Source organism: Coffea arabica, chromosome 5c (assembly GCF_036785885.1).
Source record: "Coffea arabica cultivar ET-39 chromosome 5c, Coffea Arabica ET-39 HiFi, whole genome shotgun sequence".
Lineage (NCBI taxonomy): Eukaryota > Viridiplantae > Streptophyta > Magnoliopsida > Gentianales > Rubiaceae > Coffea > Coffea arabica.
The window spans coordinates 26,542,084-26,566,443 of record NC_092319.1 but is presented as its reverse complement, the minus strand read 5'-3'; the positions used below and the strand labels follow the sequence as shown (position 1 = coordinate 26,566,443).

The window sequence follows — 24,360 nt, the reverse complement described above, 5'->3', positions numbered from 1 at the left end:
AAAAAAAAAGAAATCCGGCCAGTTGCTCTCTGGCCGGTATCCGGCCAGACAATCCGGCCAGAATCTTGGCCGGATTGCCGGCCAGAATCTTGGCCGGATTGCCGGCCAGATTGAGTGGGTTTTTGAAAAAAAATTGAGTTGCTCTCGGCCTTGTATCCGGCCGAGAATCCGGCCGAAAATCCGGCCGGATTCTGACGTGTCTTGCACTATTCATTCCGGCTTCGATTTTCGTTTTTTTATTTAGTGATTTTGACTTGTTTGCGCGCTTTGGTATGTTTCGGAACGTAAGAGAACGACGTAAACTATACCGTTAGTCCTGGCGAGAGCTGGGCAGGCAGTCCGCTAACCCCTTTGGTTCGCCTTAGGGGAAGGTGGGGCTGTTACAACAAACATTTCCTTGTCCATTCCAGCCTAGAAGGGAAGAGAGAGGGTCGAATGCTTGGACCGCTCCAAAGCCGAAGCACGATCAAGGGTCAAGCTCACGGCCGCCTTTTTCAAAAACCGACTCCAAGGTTGTGTCAAAATCAACAATTGAAACTTCAAAACCTAGGAATCGTGACACCAAATGTTGGAGGTGTCAAGGAGTTCGACATATTGCAAGCCAATGTCCAAATCCAAGGACCATGCTTGTACTACCAAATGGAGACATTGTCACTGATGATGAAGAGGAGGAGTACAAAGACATGTCTCCCTTGGTTGAAGAGGAAGATGAGATAGAGGAAGTGCCAACTCAAGACAAAGTTGGATTGGTAGCAAGAAGGGTGTGAGGACCCGTACTTTTCTTAATTGCACGTTTTCTGCATTTTCTTTATTAGAAAATTTTTCTAGATCAATTTTATGAGTAAATATAGTTTTTAAATGATTTTCCAGTATCGGTTAGTTTTTGAGAAATTAAGAGCGTATATCGGACGTGGGACCCACTAGTGCGCAAAATTCGGAAAATTTCGGCCAGTTAGGTTAAGTTTTGGATACTGGGTTTAATTTATCGGGTGTTATGAGATATTTAGAGGTACCAAGTGGATAGGTGTGAGAAAGACAAAAAAATTTAGGCATGACATTAATGAGAGGGACAAGTGTCATGAAACCATTGGATGGGGACTTTGACTAACTTTTCTTAACTTTACTAAACATCCATTTTGACCAAATGTTTCTTCATTTTTCACCTTGTTGGCTGAAATTTTGAGGAGAGAAAAGAGAGGAAATCCTTCATCTTGTACTTCAATCCCTTGCTCCAATCTTGATTTCTAACCATTAAAAGTGAAGATTACTCCATCAAAGTTACTTATTAAGAAGGATTAAAGCTTCTAGTGGAGTTGTTTTGGAAGAAAAATTCCTAAGTCATCACCTTTCTTGATATTTGAAGGTATCATGTCTAGCCATCCTTCCTTTGTTCTTGATTATGTTAAATTAATGACTTGTGATAGCTAAAGAGATGTTTTAGTGGAAAATTTCTGACTTGAATGCAAAAATTTCCAGTTAGGGTTTCATTTCCTCAATTCTGCCCGTTTCTGTTTGACCAGGTTAGAGGCCGAATTGGCCTTAGCACAAAACATGAAAGTTTTAGATAATGATGTTTTCTAGTTACCTGTAAATTTTCAGATCAATCTGAGCTCGGTAGCCTGTGAAAAGACCGAAATATCCCTGCTACCCTGTTTCTATCCGAGAATAGTAATCAGCTTTGGTAATTGGGTAGTTTGACTGGGAATACTACCGATTTGGTTGTTGATGTCTTCCTAAGAATTATAGCCTTGTATCGTAGCTTTCAAATGGCTTTGGAATCACTTGAATTGGAGTTGTATATGCTGAGAAAATTCGGAAATACCCAGACTGGTCTAGGTAGGAGTTCAGCGAACAAGGTTGTCTTTTCACCCAATCTGACCGTGACGTTTCACCATGATCCTTACCGATTTAGATTTTGGCCAAAACATGAAAGTTGTAGCTAATGGTATAAACTAGTAGACTGAAAAATTTCAGCTTCATCCGACCACTGTAGCATGTTAAATGACCAAAATACCCTTGACTGTCCATGAAACCTGTTTCGCGCCCAGAATTCTGTTTTTGTGTAGTTTTCCATTTTTGATCATGAAAATGCATGATTTGGCCATGGAGGTCTTCAATAAATGTAGGGTTGTGTTTTAGCTTCAAAACACCATAAGATACACTTCAATCGGACTTCGGTAGCCTGAATTATTGCTGTTTAACAATTGTGCGGTTAGCCAACCTGTTTGTGAGATTCTGGTTTCATATATGTCAATTTTGACCTAGTTGCACTACAAACTGGACTGAGTGGCCTTCTTCAACATTGTAGCCCTATCTGTTAGCTTCGAAACGGTGTGTCTTGCACATTCATCCGATAATCGTAGCGCCAATGGTGCCAAAACCGTAAAATGGTGTCAAAAACTGTTTTTATCCGGAAATGTTTCTAGCTTGATTTTTGTATTTATTTTTGTATTTATATGACTTTAAGCCTAGTGAATGGCTTTTGGACATGAGATTATTCTATACGAGATGTTGGGACTGTTTTGAGGAAAATAATGAAGCCATTAATGGCTGGAAAATAGGTAAACACAAGGGACATGCCGTCCGTTTATCTTCTTGTAATGTGAGCAAGTTAAAGTGATTTTGCGAAGGTATTTTGTGACGAATTGGACGTATTTACTGAAAATGTTACCGGCTCTTTCAAAAGGTGGCCGAGGGCTAAATTTCTATTTGAACCTGTATATTTCTGCTTGGCAAATAAAATGATCATTTTACCATTCTAAAACCTAATACCTCTTTGGGTTGAAATTCCAAACGTTTACTTACTGTTTACCAAAATATAGAGGTTGACCTAGGGTTCTCTCTGCCACAAGTGAATAACTTTTAAGTGAAGTTTTAAGAGTGAAAGTGAGATAGTTTTGCCACCTTTTCATGATTTTCATCAAGGCGTATAGTCTATTGATTTTGAGCTACATAAACGATTCCGGAAACAATACTTCTTAGCTTACCTTATTGGATTTCGATTTGTCGTTGATTAAAGTGTTTTCTGCCGGAAATTTCATAACCTTTTGAGTTTGGTTTCACGGTTGGTTTATGAACCCTAGTAATTTTCGTCCACGGATCCATATGCTCTATTGACACGTTAAAAGTCATTTTATACGTTTACTCGCGAGTAGTCGGGTAATCCTTGATTTCATCTAAATCATGCTAGATGGATTGTAATGTGTTCTTTGTTTACTTTTAGGTTTCATTGGTGATTGAGAAGTGGACGTTATTTTGCGTGTATAGGTGAGTGTTCCTTGTTTGTTATGTTCCATGATTATATGGCTGGTATGAATGATTGATAACATGTTAAATGCTTTCAATGATTGTTAAAACGAGTTTTCTAGGCAAGTGTGTACTTTATCGCACTCGGCCTAAATGATTGTAAAGTTTTCAATGATTGAATGATTGAAATGTTATTTGTGCATGAATGTAAGCCTTTTGGCTGAACTGACCACTGCCCCTTGTTACCGGTCGTCTCGAGCCAAAAGCGGACTCGGTCGGGCGATTAGGGACCTGGATGAACGTTTTGGTATACTCGAGTATTACCTTGTAGGTTGGTGGAGGTTGGTGGAGCCTGGTGAATGAATGAATGAACGAATGAATGAATGAGGGTTTTATCTATATACAAATGCATTTTCAAATGATTAAAGGTATAAGGGAACGAAAGGATAATGAATGAACGAATGAATGAACGAATGGCTCCTTGTGAGCACGTATCCTTTTAATGAATATGTTTATCGCTTTCTTTTGTATTTGAGTTATTGGTAATATGTAGTGAATGCTTTGAACTCCTTGTTGCCTATGTGTTCAGAACCTCACTGAGCTTTTAGCTCACCCCTTTAGTTTTGTTTTCCTTAGCAGGGGAAGGCGAGCAGGGGCGAGAGCTCTGTATCGACTGGCTGGGTCTAGTTTTGGTTTTGTTTTGGTTCTCGCCCTAGTGCTTGGCACGGGCTGGTTGTATGGTGACTTGAGAACTTTTGTATTCTCAGCGGTTATACTTCTTTCTAAGATAGCAATGTATATAAGTTTTGTTGTAAGTTTTGGATCCTAGTTTTGCTCTCTCTTGTGGTTCTATTTCTGATTTGTGTGAGTGAATGACTGAGTCTCGGCAAGAGTTGGGCAGGCGGTCCGCTGAACCCTCTGGTTCGCCTAAGGGGAAAGTGGGGCTGTCACAGTGGGCACTAGCTACTCAAGCTAGTAAAGATGAGTTTCAACGTGACAACATCTTTTACACCAGGTGCCATGTGACCAACAAGGTATGCAGCTTAGTGATTGACCCAGGGAGTTGCACTAATGTTGCTAGTGCATTGATGGTGGAGAAACTAAACTTGCTAACTAGTGAACACCCCCATCCCTATAAACTTCAATGGTTAAACAACAATGGAGAGGTCCGTGTTCATAAACAAGTTTTAGTTACATTCCGCATTGGTAGGTATGAAGATGATGTTATGTGTGATGTGGTACCAATGCAAGCTGCACATGTACTCTTAGGGCATCCTTGGCAATTTGACAAAAGAGTCACTTTTGACGGTTTCTTGAACAAATACTCTTTCATGCATAATTGTAAAAAGATTACACTTGCACCTCTTACACCTCAACAAGTGCATAAGGATCAGGTAAGTCTACAAAAAGAGTATGACCTGCATGCTTCCACCAAGAAGGAAAACGCCAAAGCTAAGAAATTAGAGTTGGCCGACCCTTCTTCAAGCAAATTGGATCACTCTCATTCGACCATAGAGCCCATACAGGAGAGAAAACCTAGCATGCTTGCCAAGGTGAAAAATGTCAGAAAGGCCTTGCATTCTAACCAGGTTTTGTTTATTCTATTTGGCAAGGAATCCTTACTCACTAATGCTCTTGATGCTTCTTTGCCTAGTGTTATTACTAACCTCTTACAGGAGTATCAAGACGTCTTTCCTGAGGATATACCTAATGGTTTGCCTCCATTAAGGGGAATTAAACATCAAATTGATTTCATTCTTGGATCTTCCCTTCCAAACAAGGCACCATATAGGACTAATCCTGAGGAAACCAAGGAACAACAACGACAAGTGGAGGAGTTGCTTAGTAAGGGTTGGATTCATGAGAGTCTAAGCCCTTGTGCTGTCCCAGTTCTACTTGTTCCAAAGAAAGATGGAGGATGGAGAATGTGCACTGATTGTAGGGCAATTAATGCCATAACGGTAAAGTACCGCCATCCCATACCTCGTTTGGATGACATGCTTGATAAATTACATGGTGCTATCATTTTTACTAAGATTGATTTGAAAAGTGGTTACCATCAAATTCGCATGAAAGAAGGAGATGAATGGAAAACTGCATTTAAAACAAAACATGGTCTTTATGAGTGGTTGGTCATGCCTTTTGGGCTAACCAATGCACCAAGTACTTTTATGAGACTAATGAATCATGTTTTACGTTCTTTCATTGGTAAATTTGTGGTCGTTTACTTTGATGACATTTGGTCTATAGTAGGAGTCTAGATGAGCATGTTGTGCATTTACAAATGGTCCTAGATGCACTTCGCAATGCGAGCCTGTGAGAACCCGTAAATTCCTCCTAATATTTTTCCTAGGGTTTTTCCGCTTAATGGCATGTTTTCTGCATTTTCTGGCTTAGGGAAAATTTTCTTGGTGAATTTTATGAGTAAATATAGTTTTTAGATGATTTTTCTAGTATTGGATAGTTTTTAAAAAATTAAGGATATATATCGGACGTGGGACCCGTTAATGCCAAAAGTTCGGAAAAATTCGACCAATTAGGTTAAGTTTTGGATACTGGAATTAATTTATCGGGTGTTGTGAGATATTTAGAGGTACCAAGTGGATAGGTGTATGAGAGACAAAAAAAGTTAGGCAAGTCATTAAATGAGGTGACAAGTGTCACCATGTGATTGGATTGAGTTGTCCACAACTATTCACCTTTTGACCTTTTTACCAAATTGGTTAAAATAGCTTAAAATTGACCAAAAATCTTCAAAAATCATCAAGAAGTGGCCGGCCCTCTCTTTCTCCCTTTCTCTCTCTCTTACTCCAAGCACAAGGAAGAAAATACTTCAATCTTGTTCCAAATCATCAAAACTAACCATCCAACCTTGAAATTACTCCATAAAACCTCTTCAATTAGAGTTAGTGAGTGGATTTGTGGAGTTGTTTGGAAAGTTAAGGTGGTCAATAGCTCTCTCTCTCTCTTGTTCTTAAGGTAAGTTGTGAAGAACCACCCTCCTCCTTTAATTGATGCTTAAATCATGCTTAGTGGTAGTAAGAGATGCAAGTTTATGGATTATTTCTTGATTTGTGGTTGAAATGATGAAGTTTTATTATTTTTTGGGGATTTTTCTGTTTTAATATAAGCATGATTGTGTGGCTATCTATGATGTTTGGAAATGGTCTATAATGACTTAAGGAGGTGGGAAAAGTGATTAATTGCAACCAATTTCTGGTTTGGAAGAAATTTCAGAAAACTAGGGTTCCTGAGGGGGCATTCTGTCCGAAATTTTAGGTCCTAGTTAGAAGCCGAATTTGTGAGGACTCGCAAATTCCTTGTATTTTTCCTCAAAAATACCCTTTTATTTGAAAATTAGTATTTACCAAAGGCCACTACCCAAATATTTCACATTAAGTGTAGATAAACCTAGAAAATAGGGTTTTACGCTTCGGTTTCAAGTTTGGAGCAAAATTAGGGTTTTCGCGATTTTTCGCCGGATGAATTTTCGGTACAGAGTAAGGATTAAATTTGAGGATTAAAAGTGACTTTTAAGTGAGAAATAATATGTGATTGGTAGCAATGATATAAGGTTAGTGAATGGGAAGTAAAAACCCTAGTACGTGAGTTTTTAAGAAAAACGGCGCGAACCGGCGGGTCCCGCGCACTACCGTTTGAACGCACCACTTGACCACCATTTTTGCTCACCAAACAAATTTATTGAACTTGAGCAAAATATCTTCTCTCTTGGCAGCAAGCTTGACCGAAATTTGTGGCTCATAAGCAAGGGAAAGAAAGAGAAAAATTAGTGGCCAAGATTAGGCCAAGTGTTGGGCAATTTGTGGACACCATTAGTTCTAATCCTTTTGGCTTTAATATAAGACAACTTAGCTTCATACCTCTTCATATTTCTGCCAAGGGAGCTGAGAGAGAGAGAGGAGAAGAACAAGAGTGAACTTTCTTCATTTCTTCTTGATTCAAGCTACAAAGTGAGAAATCAAAAGAACTAAACCGATTAAACTTCTCCTTGAGTGATTAGCTAGTGTTTGGTGGTGAAATTTTGGAAAGAGAAGGCTTGGGCTACACTTGGAGAACTCATATTAAGGTAAGGAAGATGATATCTCTCTAAATTTTTCTTTCAATCTTGGTTAAATTAAGTCTAGTAACTTGAGTAGTAGTGGAATCATGGATGCTAGCATGTTTGGAAGTTTTTCCCCTCTTTATATGATGAACTAGGGTTTGGGAAATTCTGCCCAACTTGTTGTATGATGCTTGTATGTTACAATTAATGTTGTATAAGATGTTTTGGTAGTGTGAGAAGTGAGAAATTGGGGAAAGTTGCACTAGAAACTACAAATTTCAGATTTCTGGAAATTCTAGCTTCCATTCTGTCCGGTTTGGTAACTGCATGTTAGAAGCCGAACTGGCCTTGGGTCAAAGAAGGAAAGTTGTATAGAATGGTATTTTTTAGGTGCCTGTAAAATTTCAGCTCAATCGGAGCAACGTAGGTCATGAAAAGTCCGAAATACCCTTACTGTTTTAAGTATTTCCCAAGCAGTCCGTGTGATCAGTTAAGTCCAGTTTATCACGTTTTTCGGCTAGGATCCATTCTGATTTAGCTTTTTTCCAAAACATGAAAGTTGTAGTATTCTGAATTAGCTTTCAAATACCTCTGAGAACACCTGATTCGGACTTGTGTACTCTGAGTTATGTCCATTACAGTGTTCTTCGTTTAAACAGCCGACGAATTGGTTTCTGGTTTAGTAATTCGAGAATTTGACCAAGTTACATTAGAAACTGGACTAAGTGACCTTCATGAACATTGTAACCCTGAGTCTTAGCTTCGAAACGGCATAGGTTACGTCATAATCCGATAAGCGTAGCCTCGGATACGTTATTTCCGCTTTCATACGTCAAATCTGTCTTTTGCTAAATTGAATTTCTGCACTTGTTATTACTGTATTTCTTATTCTTATGATATTGTGAGCCTATGGAACGGCTCTTGACTTGAATTGCTTATGTGTGATGTTGGGTTGTGGTTGAGGAAAAATAATGAAGCCAAAATGGCTGGAAAATTAGGTAAACACAAAGGGCGTGCTGCCCAAATTTTCGCCCGAGGTCTAGGTTTCTATTTGAACTTGTATACTTTTGTTAGGCCAATACCATGACCGGTTTTCCATTTTAAAACATGATTTTTCATCCTTGGGTTCAAACAACCCTCTTCTTACTTGAAAGTCATCTTTACACGTTTTACTCTTAATTAGTCGGGTATCTTCGTTTCCCTTAAATGTTTTGCTCGATAAACTGTAATATGTTCTCTTGTTCAACCTTAGGTTTCATTGGTGACTAAGGGTAATATCCGGAAGGATTTTGCATGTTATTTTGCATATCTAGGTGAGTGTTCCTTATTTGACTTTATGGCTTGTTGTTATCATTTGCTAATGTGTTAATTGCTTTTAATGATTTCCAAAACGAGTTTTCTAGGCGAGTGTGTACTTTATCGCACTCGACCTAAATAACTGTGTAATTTTCAAGGATTTAATGATTGAAATGTTACTTGCGCATGAATGTAAGCCTTTTGGGCTGAACTGGCCATTGCCCCTTGTTACCGGTCGTCTCGAGCCAGAAGCGGACTCGGTCGGGCGATTAGGGACTTGGGTGAACGTTTGGTATACTCGAGTATTACCGTGTAGGTTGGTGGAGACTGGCCAACGGCCAGGACGGGGGTGAATGAATGAATGAATGAACGAACGAACGAACGAGGGTTTATTGATAAACGAAAAATGCATTTTCTAATGATTGGAGGAATAAGGGGAAATGTCAGGAGAACGAATGAACGAAATAACGAATTGCTCCTTGTGAGCCGTATCCTTTTAATGAATGTGTTACTATCGCTTTCCATTGTAAATGTTTCTTGAATTATTGATACTCCATGTTTAATGTATTGGATTGATTATCTGATTATGTGTTCGGAACCTCACTGGGCTTTTAGCTCATTCCTTTAGTTTTGTTTTCCTTACAGGGGAAGGCGAGCGAGGACGTGAGCTTGAGATAGACTAGCCAATCTAGTTTTGTTTCTTTTGTTTCTTTTGTAGCGGTTCTCGCCTAGTGCTTGGCACGGGCTGGACGTATGAAGGATTGAGAACCCTTGTATATTTGATGTTTATATTCTCTTTTGGGTTGGCAATGTATATAAGTTCCGCTTTAAGTTTGGATTGCGACCCTATTTATTCTTGTGATTTGTTCTGGATTTGATTAAAGAACGACTGAGTCCCGGCGAGAGCTGGGCAGGCGGCCCGCCGAACCCTCTGGTACGCCTTAGGGGGAGGTGGGGTCGTTACAGAATTGGCCTTAGCTTAAAACATGAAAGTTGTAGGGAATGACATTTTAGAGGTGCCTACAAAATTTCAGGTCAATCAGAGTAGTGTAGAATGAGATAAGTTGAAATTACTATTGCTGTTCTGGTTTTACCCGAAATTGAGAAGTGCGTCTGTAATGAGTTGTTTTGGTTGGAATTTCTTCCGAATTGGTTATTGAGGCCTTCTGATGAAATTTAGCCCTGTTTCTTAGCTTTCATCTGGTTTTGGAATTTCTGGATTTGGACTTGTAGAGCCTGAGTTATGATGTTTCCGCTAGAATGCATTTTGGTGAATCTGTTTTACGTTTTTGATGTAGTATATTGCATTTTTGACCTGTTTGCACTCAAAACTGGGTTGAGTGACCTTCTGTGATGTTGTAGCCCTATCTTTTAGCTTTGAGATGGTGGGTCTTGCACCCTCATCCGATAATCGTAGTGAAATTGGTGCCATTACCGCAAAACGAGGACAAAAACTGTTTTTTTTCAAGGCCAAAGCTAGTTACATTTCCAAAATTTCTGGTTTCCTTTAATGTTTGTATATGCTTATGGAACCCTATTGGGGTCATGTGTGGCCTTGGTTTATGACTCGTTATCGAGTCTCATTGTATTTGTTTGCATGTTTTAGGACGTGACCGTGGTGCACAACGTTCTTTTGACGGAAGTGCATGAAACCACATTTGCGAGCTTGGTGAGTGTACTACTCACTTGTGTGCTATTATATGGCTTTGATATTTGAACTTGAGATGTTGAATGTTAATTGACTGACGTGAGAGTGTACTTTATCACTCTCACTTATTGTTTCGCATGTTATTGGAAAGTTATTGGAATGTTATATGAGATGTTATATAAAATGAAATGCATGACTTGGTGTCGTTTGGACGAGTCTCCAACGACTACAAATGTTATCAATGAGCTCAACCCCATTGGTAATTGATTGAATCGAGCCGGCGAGGGCTTGGTCGTGCCAATTAATGTGCCATGGGGCAATGTTATATGGAATCTTGTAGTATGAGAGACTCTCGATTCCGGTTTACTCGAGTAATACCACAATGCAAGTGTTTGGATTTCGGGCCCGGTTGGGGAATGTTAGGTGGAAGGAATGGAAGTAAAGTGGAGTCTACGGCTGGTTATTGTTGAACATTGACGGAGAGTCAATGACGTCCGATCAAGAAATGCAAACGAGGAAAAGGGCTCTTGAGAGCCATCTGTATCCTTTTATCACCATATTTGACGTGTGCCTTTGCTTATTTTACTATATTGAATGAAAGTTTGATGCTTATATGCAATTGGTTGCGTAAGTGATAGTATCTCACTGGGCAATTAGCTCACACCGTTCCTTTTGTTTTCCTTACAGGCATATGACTACTTTTGGAATGATTCTTGCTAGTTGGTTGCTGAATGAACTAGATGAATATTTCTTTTGTATTGTATATGAAGTGGGACCCTAAATGTATCTTTAGGGCCGTTTTCACTTTAATTTGGCAAACCAAACATGTAGTAACATTTGGATTACTTTTGTATGCCATTGTGGCTTGTAATTGCAAAATGTCAAGTGTATATGTGTTCTAATGTTTGGTTGGGTTCTGACGTGTCGGTTACTATTCATGGCCGACTCCGGATTTCATTTTTTTATTTTGGGTTATTTTGCCCTTTTGCCTTGTTTACGCACGTTATAAGTTCTGGAACGAAATAGATCGCTCTAAACTGCACCGTTAGTCCTGGCGAGAGCTGGACAGGCAGTCCGCTAACCTCTTTGATTCGCCTTAGGGGAAGGTGGGGCTGTCACAGAGCCTCTACGCTAACCTTAAGAAGTGTACCTTTGGCACAAATCAATTGGTTTTCCTAGACTATGTTGTAAGTGAGCAGGGAATTCATGTTGATCAAGAAAAGGTGAAGGCTATTAGTGAATGGCCAACCCCTACCAATGTAAGTGAGGTGAGAAGTTTTCATGGCTTGGCAAGCTTCTATAGGCATTGTGTCAAGGATTTTAGCACAATTGCTGCCCCACTTACGTCAATTGTCAAGAAAGACGTGCAATTTCATTGGGGAGAGGCACAAGCTAAGTCTTTCCAATTACTTAAACACAAGCTCACACATGCACCTATTCTTAGTTTACCTAATTTTGACAAAGCTTTTGAAGTAGAGTGTGATGCCTCTGGTATAGGTATTGGAGCTGTTTTACTCCAAGAGGGTCGCCCGGTTGCCTACTTTAGCGAGAAGTTGAATGGAGCTGCTCTAAACTACTCAACCTATGATAAGGAACTAATGGCCTTAGTGCAAGCTCTACAAACATGGCAACATTACCTTCGCCCTCGTGAGTTTGTCTTGCACACAGATCATGAGTCGCTCAAGCATATCAAGTCCCAAGACAAGTTGAGTAAGCGACATGCGAGATGGATTACTTTCATTGACATTTTTACCTTTGTGATCAAATACAAGACAGGTAAGACGAATGTTGTGGCTGATGCACTCTCATGAAGGTATGCACTTATCACTACATTAGATGCTAAGTTTCTTGGTTTTGAATTTCTTAAAGATCTTTATGCCACTGACTCAGATTTTGGTGAGATTTTTGTCTCCTTGCCACGACACTCTCGTGAGCACTATTTCATCTCTCAGGGGTTCTTATACTACAAGGACAAGCTTTGCATTCCCAAGAGCTCCATGCGCACACTCCTAGTAAGAGAAGCTCATGGAGGAGGACTAATGGGACACTTTGGCATTGCCAAGACCTTAATGATTCTCCAAGAGCATTTCTTCTGGCCACGCATGAGGAGTGACGTAGAACGGCACATTGAAAGGTGTGTGACTTGTCACCAAGCAAAATCAAAGGTACACCCTTATGGTCTCTATATACCTTTACCAATCCCACATGAACCATGGGTTGATCTGTCAATGGATTTTGTGCTTGGACTCCCTAGGACTAGAAAAGGACATGACTCAATCTATGTGGTAGTTGACCGCTTCTCCAAAATGGCCCATTTTATTCCTTGTCATAAAACAGATGATGCTAAGCATGTTGCAGATTTATTCTTTCGTGAGATTGTTAGATTACATGGCATGCCACGCACTATTGTTTCTGATAGGGACGCCAAATTCCTTAGCTACTTTTGGAAAACCTTGTGGTGTAAACTGGGTACTAAATTGCTATTTTCTACTTCTAGTCACCCACAAACTGATGGTCAAATCGAAGTGGTTAATAGGACTTTATCTACCCTGTTGCGCGCAATTATAAAAAAGAACATTAAATCTTGGGAAGATTGCTTACCACATGTGGAATTTGCATACAATCGCACTGTTCATTCTGCTACACATTATTCGCCTTTTGAAATTGTGTATGGCTTTAACCCTCTCACACCTTTGGATTTAACTCCTTTACCTGTTCATGAGAGAGTTAACTTGGATGGTAAGCACAAAGCTGCATATGTACGTGAGTTACACACTAAGGTGCGTGCCAACATCGAGAAGCGTACACTTCAATACATCCAAAGTGCCAACAAGGGGCGCCGCAAGATGGTCTTTGAGCCCGGTGATTGGGTATGGATACACATGCGCAAAGAGAGGTTCCCAATCAAAAGGCGTAGTAAGCTACTTCCCAGGGGGGATGGTCCATTCCAAGTCCTGGAGCGTATAAATGACAATGCCTACAAACTTGAACTTCCAGGTGAGTATGGAGTACATGCTACTTTTAACATATCTGACTTGAGTCCTTTTCATGCAGACGATGAGTTTGATTTGGGGACAAATCGCCTTCAAGAGGAGGGGACTAATGAGGAGGGGCTCAAGGCTGCTCGAACTTCTAGCGCTCAAGTCATGCAAATACCAAGTGTCCGATTACAAGAGCGCGTGCTAGAAGACTTCAAGAATCACTTCAATCTCTTGTTTGCACGATTCAAGAATGAGTTGGTGATGACTTGAGGACCATTGAAGGATTACATAATGGAGAAACTACTCTATACACTTTCCTTCAGGTGGAAGAATCAAGTGAAGACTAGTTCGCAGATTACTAGCTTGTTAATTAGGGTTTTTAGTTACCATTATTAGTTGTTTGTTAGTTGCTAGATATTAAGTTAATACAACTTGTGAGAACCCGTATTTCCCTAATATTTTTCCTAGGGTTTTTCCCCTTAATTGCATGTTTTCTGCATTTTCTGGCTTAGGAATATTTCTTGGTGGATTTTATGAATAATTATAGTTTTTAGATAATTTTTCTAGTATTGGAGAGTTTTTAGAAAATTAAGAATATATAATGGACGTGGGACCCACTAGTGCGAAAAGTTCGGAAAAATTCGGCCAATTATGTTAAATTCCGGATACTGTGTAAAATTTATTGGGTGTTAAGGGATAAGTAGAGGATGTGAATTGATTGATGTGAGAGGAAAAAGAAAGGATAAGAATGCACTTATTGGGTGACAAGTGTCACCATTTCATTGGATTTGACTTGATGACTTACTATTCATGTTTTTGACTTTTGACCCAATTAGTTAAATATCTTAAAAATTACCACAAAATTCACTCTTTCTTACCTCCTTATGGCCGGCCCTCTCTAGCAAGAAGAAAGAAAAAACTCTTCAAAGTTTAGCTACTACTTAGCTCAAATCAACCAAAACAAGTGCTTAAGTTAGTTTCCACTCCATAAAAACCTTCTCTTTGGTGCTAGTGAGTGATTTGGTGAAGTTTTCTTGGAGAGCTAAGGTGTCCTACAACTTCCCCTCTCTTGTTTACTAGGTAAGTGATGCTTAAACTTCCTCCTATACTTAATGATGTTTAATTTGTGCCTAATGGGAGCTAAAGTGATGGATTATGTGATTTATTTCTTGGTTTGTGATGAATTGGTGAAGTTTTTATTTTTTGAGGAATTTTCTGGTTTAATGTGATCATGGTGTTGTGGTTGTTTATGATGGCTGATAATCAGGGGTTATGACTCTAGTAGGTGTGAATTATTGATAAATGCAACCAATTTTGGGTTTGGATTGAAATGTGAAAAGTTAGGGTTTCGTAACCCCCTTTTCTGTCCGGTTTTGGATCATGTGATTAGAGGCCGAATTGGTCTTTCCTTAAAACATGAAAGTTGTAGGTATTGATGTGTTTGAGGTGCCTTTAAAATTTCAGGTCATTTGGATTAGTGTAGAGTGAGATATGTCGATTTTACTGTTGCTGTTCTGGGTTGATCAGAATGTGCGAACTGTGTTTGAAATGGGTTGTTTTGACTGGTATTGCTTTGGATTTGGATGTTGATGTCTTCTGATGAAATGTAGCTGGATGTCTTATCTATCATATGCCTTTGGAATTTCGGCATTTGGACTTGTATAGGCTAAGTTGTACTGATTACAGCATAGTGTGATTTGTGAACCTGCAATTTCGGTTCTGGTTTGGTATTCAGCATTTTTGACCTAGTTGTACTAGGATTTGGACTGAGTGGCCTTCTACATTGTTGTAGCCCTGTCTTTTAGCTTCGAGATGGTGGGTCTTACACCCTCATCCGATAATCGTAGCGCATTTTGTACCATTACCGCATTAGGAGGCCAAAACTGTTTTTGTTGTTGGGTCAAATGAGTTACATTTCCTGATTTTCTGGTTTGCTATTATGCTTAAATATGTATGTGAAACCCTATTGGGGTTGTGATTGGCATGGCCTTATGACTCGTTATCGAGTCTCATGGTCTTTGTTTATGTGTTCTAGGACGTGACGAGGGTTCACGGCGACTTTTTTAACGTCGGTGCATGAAATATCACCTACGTGATTGGTGAGTATACTACTCACTTAATTGTTACAATGTGGCTTTGTTATATGTGCATTTGATGCCTTGAAGGCTTACTTGGCTATTGGAATTGATAGAGGTGAGGGTGTACTTGACCGCCCTCACCCCTTGTGACAACAATCATGACTGTTTACCGTTTACTGAAATACTGCAATCGATATATGAGATATTGAATTCCTTTCATGAAAAACTGATTTGGTGTCGTTTGGACAAATATCCAACGGCCTTACTGTATTACTGAGCTCAACCTCGTTGGTAGTCAATTGAATCGAGCCGGCGAGGGCTTGGTCGTGAAAATTGACTTGCCACGGGGACTGTACTGGGGAACCTTGTGGTAATGAGACTCTTGGTTCCGGTATACTCGAGTATTACCTAAAACTACTGAAATGGAGTGCGGGCCCCGTTGGGGTATGTTGGGTGGAAGGAATGGAAGTAAAGTGAGGTCTACGGTTTGGTACTTTTAACATTGACGGAGGGTCAATGAGGTTGGATCAAGATTGCAAGTGTGGAAATGGGCTCTTGAGAGCCGTCCGTATCCTTTCACTGATTTGATTTACTTCTTATTTGCATACTTGAACTGAACGGTTACACTTATGTGATTTTAGATGCTTATGTGGTAGTAACTCACTGAGCTTAAGCTCACTCCGTTCCATTTGTTTTCCTTACAGGGATATAATTACTTTTGAGAATGGATTGGATAGTCAATTGCCAAGTTGAGCATGTAAATGTATTTTGAATAGCTCCTTGAGGGTGAAAACCCTAAGTGTTTTGTTTCCCACCAATGGTGGGTTGTAAATGGTTATTTGCACATGTATGAACTAGTTGAATATTTTGGTACGCCGTTTGGCTTGTAAACGTTGGATTCCAATGTATATATATGTTTAATGGATGCTTGGGTGGATTGCGGATCAATGCGATTTTCAAACGGAAAAGGAAAAAATTTGGATGCTCTCTGGCCAGTATCCGGCCAGGAATCCGGCCGGAAATCCGGCCAGATTCCGGCCAAATTCTGACGTGTCATGCACTATTCATCTTCGGCTTCGAATTTTCATTTTTTTTTATTTTGTGATTTTGACTTGTTTGCGCGCAATGGTATGTTCCGGAACGTAATAGATCGACGTAAACCGGTCCGTTAGTCCTGGCGAGAGCTGGGCAGGCAGTCCGCTAACCTCTTTGGTTCGCCTTAGGGGAAGGTGGGGCTGTCACACAACTTGGACAAATCCACCCTCAATGAAGGGCAAGATCGTCCAGTGGACATTCTAGGGTTTTGAGTCTTGTAAGGCTATATATATATAGCCTAGGTATTCATTCATGAGAGGACAATTCGGATTTTTATAAAATATTCGTGAGTTTATTTACTCTCTCTTGCCTCAAGAGAATTTCCTTTGAATACTTGAGAATTAATCTCAAGTTGTTCATCGAACTTATCAATCAAGTAGTCTCCTTGATTGTGGCGTTATTCTATCTATACTTTTGGTTCACTAAATTTGCTAGTCTTGGGTTAAGGAGCATCCTTAGTTCGTGACTTGTAATTCTAGAAGGGTCAAAGTTCCGCGATTCAATTCAACTTGGTGTTCGCCTAGATCCGTCGCACATCAAAGGGCCTGGTCAATTAGATAACGAACCCTGGGTAACTAGTAATGTCGAGTGGAGTGTTATCTCCTCGAGTAATCGGTATACTCGAGTATTACCACCCGTGTTTCATGTGGCGTGCGGGCTCGGATAAGGGGGTTGATCGGTGGACGGAGACTGGCGTGAAGTGGGGTTTTCTTTCTGGACTAGTTTATTACTTGAAAGTTGACAGAATGTCAACGACCAACCGATCAAGCTGGGATGGAGCCGAGATATGAGCCACTGTATCCTTACATGTGAATATGATCCATATATTTCGTGACTATTTGAAGTGTTATCTCTCTCTGATTTGACTTGTTTGCTCGCTATTTCACTATTACACTGTTATTACTTTGTTTGATGGCCAATTTGATATTTGGAACTTCACTGAGCTTTGACTCATTCCGTTAGTTTTGTTTTCCTTACAGGGGTACGAGCAAGGCGTGAGACGTGTAAAGACTAGCATAGTCTAGTTGTTTTTGACTTTTGACTTGTACTCGCGCTATCACTCGAATAAAATGTTTTGTATTTGGATTGTATACATTTTGAACCAGTTTGGGTATATCGATGCTTTGTATCTTGATTGTGCATCAATGTAAATTATAAGCTTGAATTGTGGATGTTATTTATGGTCCATGGATGTATGCACGTGATACGAGTGAGTGAGTCCTGGCGAGAGTTGGGCAGGCGGTCCGCCGAACCCTTTGGTACGCCTTAGGGGGAGGTGGGGCTGTCACAATTTTAACTGGTGAAATCACAAAATAATCCGTACAAGTTTACACTAAGGAGGAATAAAGGCTATGATGGAGTGATTTTGGAGGAGGAAAGACTAAGCTACTATTTTCTTTGAGTTTCTAAGGTATTTTGCTATGAACACCTCTCCTTGCTTCTCATAATTAGAAATTAGTGGCTTGTGGTTGCCACTTTAGTAGTTTTATACAAGATTTCTTGGATTGAAGTGGTGATATGTGGATTTTCGGTGTTATAGTGAAATTTTCTGCCATATATGAAGTTTAAAGGCTAGCCATGATTTACTAGTTTTGATATATGGAATATCTAGTGTTTTAGTGCTAGTTTACTTTGTCTAAAGAAATTTCTAATTTGTGTGCATAATTTCAGATTTAGGGTTTCCAATTTTGGGATAATTGGGATTAGTTTTGGAGCTACCAATTGGTTGTATATTAAGGGCGGTTTAATAGCCTATGATGTAAATGTGCAATTGTGGTTATTTATTGTGAGATTTGGTGTTTGCTTGTAGGGTGGAAAGTGAAGAAATTAAGGGGAAATGCTATCCGTTTATTTTCTTATAATTGGAGTGAGAAAAGTGAGATTTGGAAATGTGATTTTGTACCGAGTTGGACTTATTGAGTTTAGTACTACTTTGGGTCCTCTTGAAGAGGATTAGATGATCTACATGTTATTTAAACTTTTATACTTTTGCATAATGAAAGTGGTGACCGTTTTAACCGTTTTCAAACGTCATGCATAGCTACAAATATCCAGTTTTAACCTTCAAATGATTACTTATTTCTTGCCAAAATAAAGAGGAGTGGTTTAGGGTTTTCTCGGCCGCGGGAATCTATTTTACAAGCAAGGTTTTGAGTGTGACTTTAGAGTTCATTTACCTTCCTTTTCATATGAATTTACCCAAGATACTTGTTATATGTTATTTCTTTGCATGTGTGTTTGATTTCGAAAACTCTTAGTTACTCATGTCTTTGAGTCTAAAGGTACATTTCATCCCAACCAGCATGTATATACATTGTACTTCGGATTTCCTTCGAGTCACCCAACTTGTGCTGGATGAACTGTAATATTTTCTCTTGATTAATCTTAGGGTTTATTGGTGATTGAGGGTGTTATCCGGAAGGATACTTTGGACGTTATTTTTCGTAAATAGGTGAGTGTTTTTTGTTTGTTATGTTTCCATTAACTCTATGATTGTTGTGGATATTTGATTCAATGAGAAAAGTTTGTTAAAAATGAATTTTGCTAGGCGAGTGTGTACTTTATCGCACTCGACCTAAATGAAATGTGAAATTTTCAATGTCTAAGTGATTAAATGTTAGTTGTGTATGAATGTAAGCCTTTTGGCTGAACTAGGCCCTTGCCCTTCGTTGCTGGTCGACTCGAGTCAGAAGCGGACTCGGTCGGGCGATTTGGTGACCCTGGGTGAAAGTTTGGTATACTCGAGTATTACCACGTTGTCGAGTGGAGTCTGGCCAATGTTCAGAAGGGGGAGAAATGAAATGAATGAACGAAAGGAGGCTTTCAATTACAAATGAAATTTTAAATATTGGAGGAATAAGGAAATCAAAGGAGAAGGAAAGAACGAAAGGCTCCACGTGAGCATGTATCCTTTTAATGAATGTGTTATCATTGCTTCAGATTGTAAATGTTTCCTGGATTACTTGTTATTACATGATTAATGTCCTTGTTTAAGTTGATTATGTGTCTGGAACCTCACTGAGCTTTTAGCTCATTCCGTTAGTTTTGTTTTCCTTAACAGGGGATGCGTGCAAGGACGAGAGATCTGTATAGACTATTCTAGTTTAGTTCTTTTGAATTTCTGTAATGGTTCTCACTCTCGCACTTGACAAGGGTTGGTTGTATGAAGAATTGAGAACTTTTGTATATTTGAGTTGTATTCCCTTTGAAATCGAAATGTATATAAGTATATGTTTTAAGTTTTGAATTATTGTTACACTTGTTCTTGTGGTCTGATTTTCATTTTACCTGAGGGGTTTGTTTGAGTCCCGGCGAGAGTTGGGCAGGTGACCCGCTAAACCCTGGGGTACGCCCTAGAGGGAGGTGGGGCCGTCACAGAGTTGTCCCTAAATTATTTTCCTCCATCCATTGTTTTGTCATCATCAAAAAGGGGGAGATTGTTTATCTCAGTCTGTAACTTTTGATGATTACAAAACAAATGGATGTTACTAATGTTCCCTAAATAGACCTTTTCAGAAATGGAGCAAAACAGGATCAAAGATTAAGCACAAAGGATGCTGAAGCTACTGTCGGATGCACAAGAAGACTGGATCAGTCGCCTGACAACCTTTGCACAACTTCGGATGCATGAAGAACTTCACCCTCGGACGTCCGAAGATATTGAGTCATTCCTTCTAAACTCACTGACCTCGATCGGACGGACATTATCAGAGCACCTGACATCCGACAAACGTTGCGACACTTCGGACGCAAAACTTTAGAAGCACCGGACGTCCGAAGAGAATTGAAGAACAATTCTCAATTTCACCCCCTACCCTCAGACGCATACATTGAAGGTATCGGACATCCAAAATAATTCAAGAAAAATTCTTGAGCTCATTGCCTACGATCGGACGTAAGAAAATGGCCTACCGAACGTCCGACACTACCAACGGCTAGTTGACTCTTCAGGTGCCTTCTGTCCATTGGAAGCATTAATTGAGGAACTTTTTGGTCCCATATAAATAGGACAAAGTCAACCACTCCTAGGAACTTTGCACATTGAGACTACATCATATCTAGAATGATTTAAGTGCAAGAATACTCCTAAAAGAAGATTTGTACTCTTAATTGTGTAATTTTCGATTAGTTCTTCAAATGTGTTTCAGTTACTTCAATAGTGTAGTTTTGTGAGTGTTATCTGAGTGATAGTAAAACTTCCTTACTTGACCAAGTGTGACTTGGGGCATGGAGGAAGTGATCCTTCCCTTGTACATAAGAGATTGGTTGTAAGTTGATCAATTTGAAGAAACTTGCTCTATAAAATGATATTCAAACTCAAGAGGAGTTTGGTATTTGGTTTAATATTTTATCTCTTTTACTTTCTATTTTGATATATAAATTGTGAGAACCCGTAAAAACCCTAATATTTTCCTAGGGTTTATTTTCCCCTTTAATTGCATAATTTTGCATTTTCTGGCTTAGAAATATTTTCTGAAGGATTTTATGAGCAATTATAGTTTTAAGATGATTTTTTTTAGTATTGGTGAATTTTAGAAAATTAAGAATAAATAGTGGACGTGGGACCCACTAGTGCGATAAGTTCGGAAAAATTCGGCCAATAAGGTTAAGTTTCGGATAATGTGTAAAATTTATCGGGTGTTAAGTGATAAGTAGAGTGTGTGAAGTGATTGATGCGAGAGAGAAAAGAAGGATAGGAATGCATTTAATAAGGTGCCACGTGTCACTTTCTTATTGGATACCTTTTTAAGAATTACTATTCCAAATTTTGACTTTTGACCAAAGGTTAAATATCTCAAAATTCACCCAAAAATCACCATTTTTCTCTCTTGTTTGGCCGGCTCTCTCTCTCACTCTTGCAAGAAGGAGAACTTCTCCAATCTTCAAGTTTCTACTAGCAAATCATCTCAATCAAGGCCATAAACAAGATTTCACTCCATAAAAACTTTCCTTCTAGTGCTAGCAAGTTGTTTGGTGAACTTTGTTTGAAGGACTAAGGTGCTCCACATCTTCCTCTCTCTTGTTTCTTGGTAAGTGAAGCTTGAAACACCCTACTACCTCTAATAATGGTTATATGATGCTTAGAAGTGGCATGAGTGTGTGAAAATGTGATTTATTTCTTGATTTGAAGAGTTTTGGTGAAGTTTTTATTTTATTGGAATTTTTTCTGGTTTAATATGATCTTGGTGTTGGGGGCTTGTACGATGAATTGTAATGGTTAGAAATGACTCTAGTGGATGTGAAATGTGGTTAAATGCAATCAATTTTGGATTTGGTGTGAAATTTGAAAAGTTAGGGTTCTTGAACCCCAATTCTGTCCGGTTTTAGATCACTGGGTTAGAGGCCGAATTAGACTTTGCACAAAACATGAAAGTTGTTGGTATTGATGTGATGCAGATGCCTGTAAAATTTCAGGTCATTTGGATTAATGTGGAATGAGATATGACGACATTACTGTAGCTGTTCTGTTTTGGACAGAATGCGAAAACTGCGATAGTAATTGGCCATTTTGACTGGTATTGGTTTAGATTTTGGAGTTGGTGTCTTCTGATGAAATGTAGCTGAGTGTCTTAGCTAACATATGCCTTTGGAATTTCGGCATTTGGACTTGTATGGACTGAGATATACCGATTACAGTTTTCTGTGATTTGCAAACCTGTTTTGGTAATTCTGGGATAGTATTTGGCATTTTCGACCTAGTTAAGCTAGGAACTGGATTGAATGACCTTCTACATTGTTGTAGCTCTGTTTCATAGCTTCGAAACGGTGGGTCTTACACCCCCAACCGATAATTGTAGTGAGAGTTGTGCCATTACCGCATTATGACGTCAAAACCGGTTTTCTTATCAAGGCTTAAGTTAAAGCCCTTTCTTAATTTCTGGTTTGCTGTCATGCTTGTATATGTTTATAGAACCCTATTGGGGTTGTGAATTGGTGTTGTTTATGGCTCGGCATGGAGTCTTATTGTATGTGTTGCATGATTCTAGGGCGTGAAGGTAGTGCACGACGGCTTGGTGATCGTGGTACATGAAATACCACTTACTTGCTTGGTGAGTATACTACTCACTTACTTGTTATAATGTGGCTTTGTGCTATGTGTATTTGATGCCTTGAAGGCTTACTTGGTGATTGGAAATGATTGAGGTGAGGGTGTACTTGATCGCCCTCACCCCTTGTAATTTTATTCCTGGCTATTGATTGTTTTACTGAAATACTGCACTGGATATATGAGATACTGCATTCCATTCATGGAAACTGATTTGGTGTCGTTGGACGAGTATCCAATGGCTTTACTGCATTTATGAGCTCAACCCCGTATGGTAGTTAATTGGATCGAGCCGGCGAGGGCTTGGTCGTGAAAATTATCATGCCACGGGGACTGTACTGGGGAACCTTGTGGTAATGAGACCCTTGGTTCCGGTAAACTCGAGTATTACCAAAAGCTACTGAAATGGAGTGCGGGCCCGGTTGGGGTATGTTGGGTGGAAGGAATGGAAGTAAAGAGAGGTCTACGGTTTGATACTTTTGACATTGACGGAGGGTCAATGAGGTTGGATCAAGATTACAAGCGTGGAATTGGGCTCTTGAGAGCCGACCGTATCCTTTTACCGTTTTGCTTTATCGCTTATTTGCGTACTTTAAATGAAAGTTCATTCTTATGTGACTTTGATTGCTTATTGGGTGGTATACCACTGGCCTTTAGCTCATTCCGTGTTATTTGTTTTCCTTACAGGCAAATGAGCACTTTTGGAAAGGTTATGATAGTTGAATGCAAGTTGAGCTCTTGTACATGTATTTTGATTAGCTCCTTGAGGGTGTTAACCCTAAGTGTATGGTTTCCCTTAATGAATGGCTTGTATTGGCCTAAAGGCACTTGTATGATCTTATGAGATAACTTGTACGCCATTTGGCTTGTAAATGCTGATTTCCAATGTATATATATGTTTGGATAATGTTTGGTTGGATTTCGGAGTGCCACGACTTTCAAACGGAAAAAGAAAAATTTTGCCGAAGATGAACAGTGGCGAATCCGGCCAGGAATCCGGCCAGAAACTGGCCGGATTGCCTGAGGAAAATGGAACCCGGCCAGTTGCTCTCGGCCGGGTATCCGGCCAGACAATCCGGCCGGATTGTGATGGAGGGAAAAAAAAAAAGTTTTGAGTTTTTGACTTGTTTGCGCGCAACGATATGTTCCGGAACGTTATAGACCGACGTAAACTGTACCGTTAGTCCTGTCGAGAGTTGGGCAGGCAGTCCGCTAACCCCTTTGGTTCGCCTTAGGGGAAAGTGGGGCTGTCACAGGTGGTATCAGAGCCTAGGTTTGAATTAGCCTGGGTGTAATAGAAGTGCTCGACTTGAGGGTTTTATTGATTATGGTATTTAAGGTTATTCATGTTATTTATTCCTTTGCTATAGGATGGATGCCAGTGGTGACCCGAGTGACCGTCCGGCAGTAGATCGTCCTCGTAGCACGTTGCCGCCGATTAAGTATCAACTTAGGCAGAAGGGGGCCGTGGTCCGTTGGAGCCCGGCCAGCCGCGTTCGACAGTGTGAGTGTCGTAGCAACTTTGCCTACCCAAATACACTAGTTTTGTCGGTGGCAAAGGAACGCGAGGAGTTTGTTAAGGAAAATACTAAGCTTGAAGCTGCGGTTGCTACATTGGAGGCTGAGGTGGCTCAGGCGAAGGCGACCAATGACAAGCAAGCCGCACGTATCATGGAGCTTGAGTATGACGTGAATGAGGCGGAGGACCGAGTTAATGACTTATGTGATCAACTCAGGGATGGTCGCGAGCGTGAGGTCAAGCGAGCTCGCAAAGTGAGGGGTCGTGCTGAGGCGATCCTTAACCTATGCGACGATGGACTCGAGGAGTCTAGCGATGAGGCCTCGTATGCTGGGGCCGAGGCTGGGGAGGAGTCTACCCCATCGCCTGGGTCTCAGACTCCAGCGAC

General features: G+C 40.0%; 1 protein-coding gene across 1 annotated transcript; it reads left to right on the top strand.

The window, feature by feature from the left end:
• The first annotated feature begins 623 nt into the window (after positions 1-623).
• LOC140007252 (uncharacterized) lies at positions 624-13,504 on the top strand. The gene is made up of 6 exons (XM_072049956.1): positions 624-763; positions 4,262-4,505; positions 4,596-5,262; positions 11,751-12,029; positions 12,144-12,387; positions 12,979-13,504. The coding sequence occupies exons 1-6, from the start codon at positions 624-626 to the stop codon at positions 13,502-13,504; spliced, it is 2,100 nt and encodes a 699-aa protein (XP_071906057.1).
• Positions 13,505-24,360: the final 10,856 nt, after the last annotated feature.

Excerpts from the sequence above, each read along its gene's own strand:
- LOC140007252 (XM_072049956.1), top strand. The coding sequence starts at position 624 with ATGCTTGTACTACCAAATGGAGACATTGTCACTGATGATGAAGAGGAG. Across the intron at positions 764-4,261 it reads GGATTGGTAGCAAGAAGGGT|GTGCCATGTGACCAACAAGG; the intron begins GTGAGGACCCGT and ends CTTTTACACCAG. Across the intron at positions 4,506-4,595 it reads TACCAATGCAAGCTGCACAT|ATTACACTTGCACCTCTTAC; the intron begins GTACTCTTAGGG and ends AATTGTAAAAAG.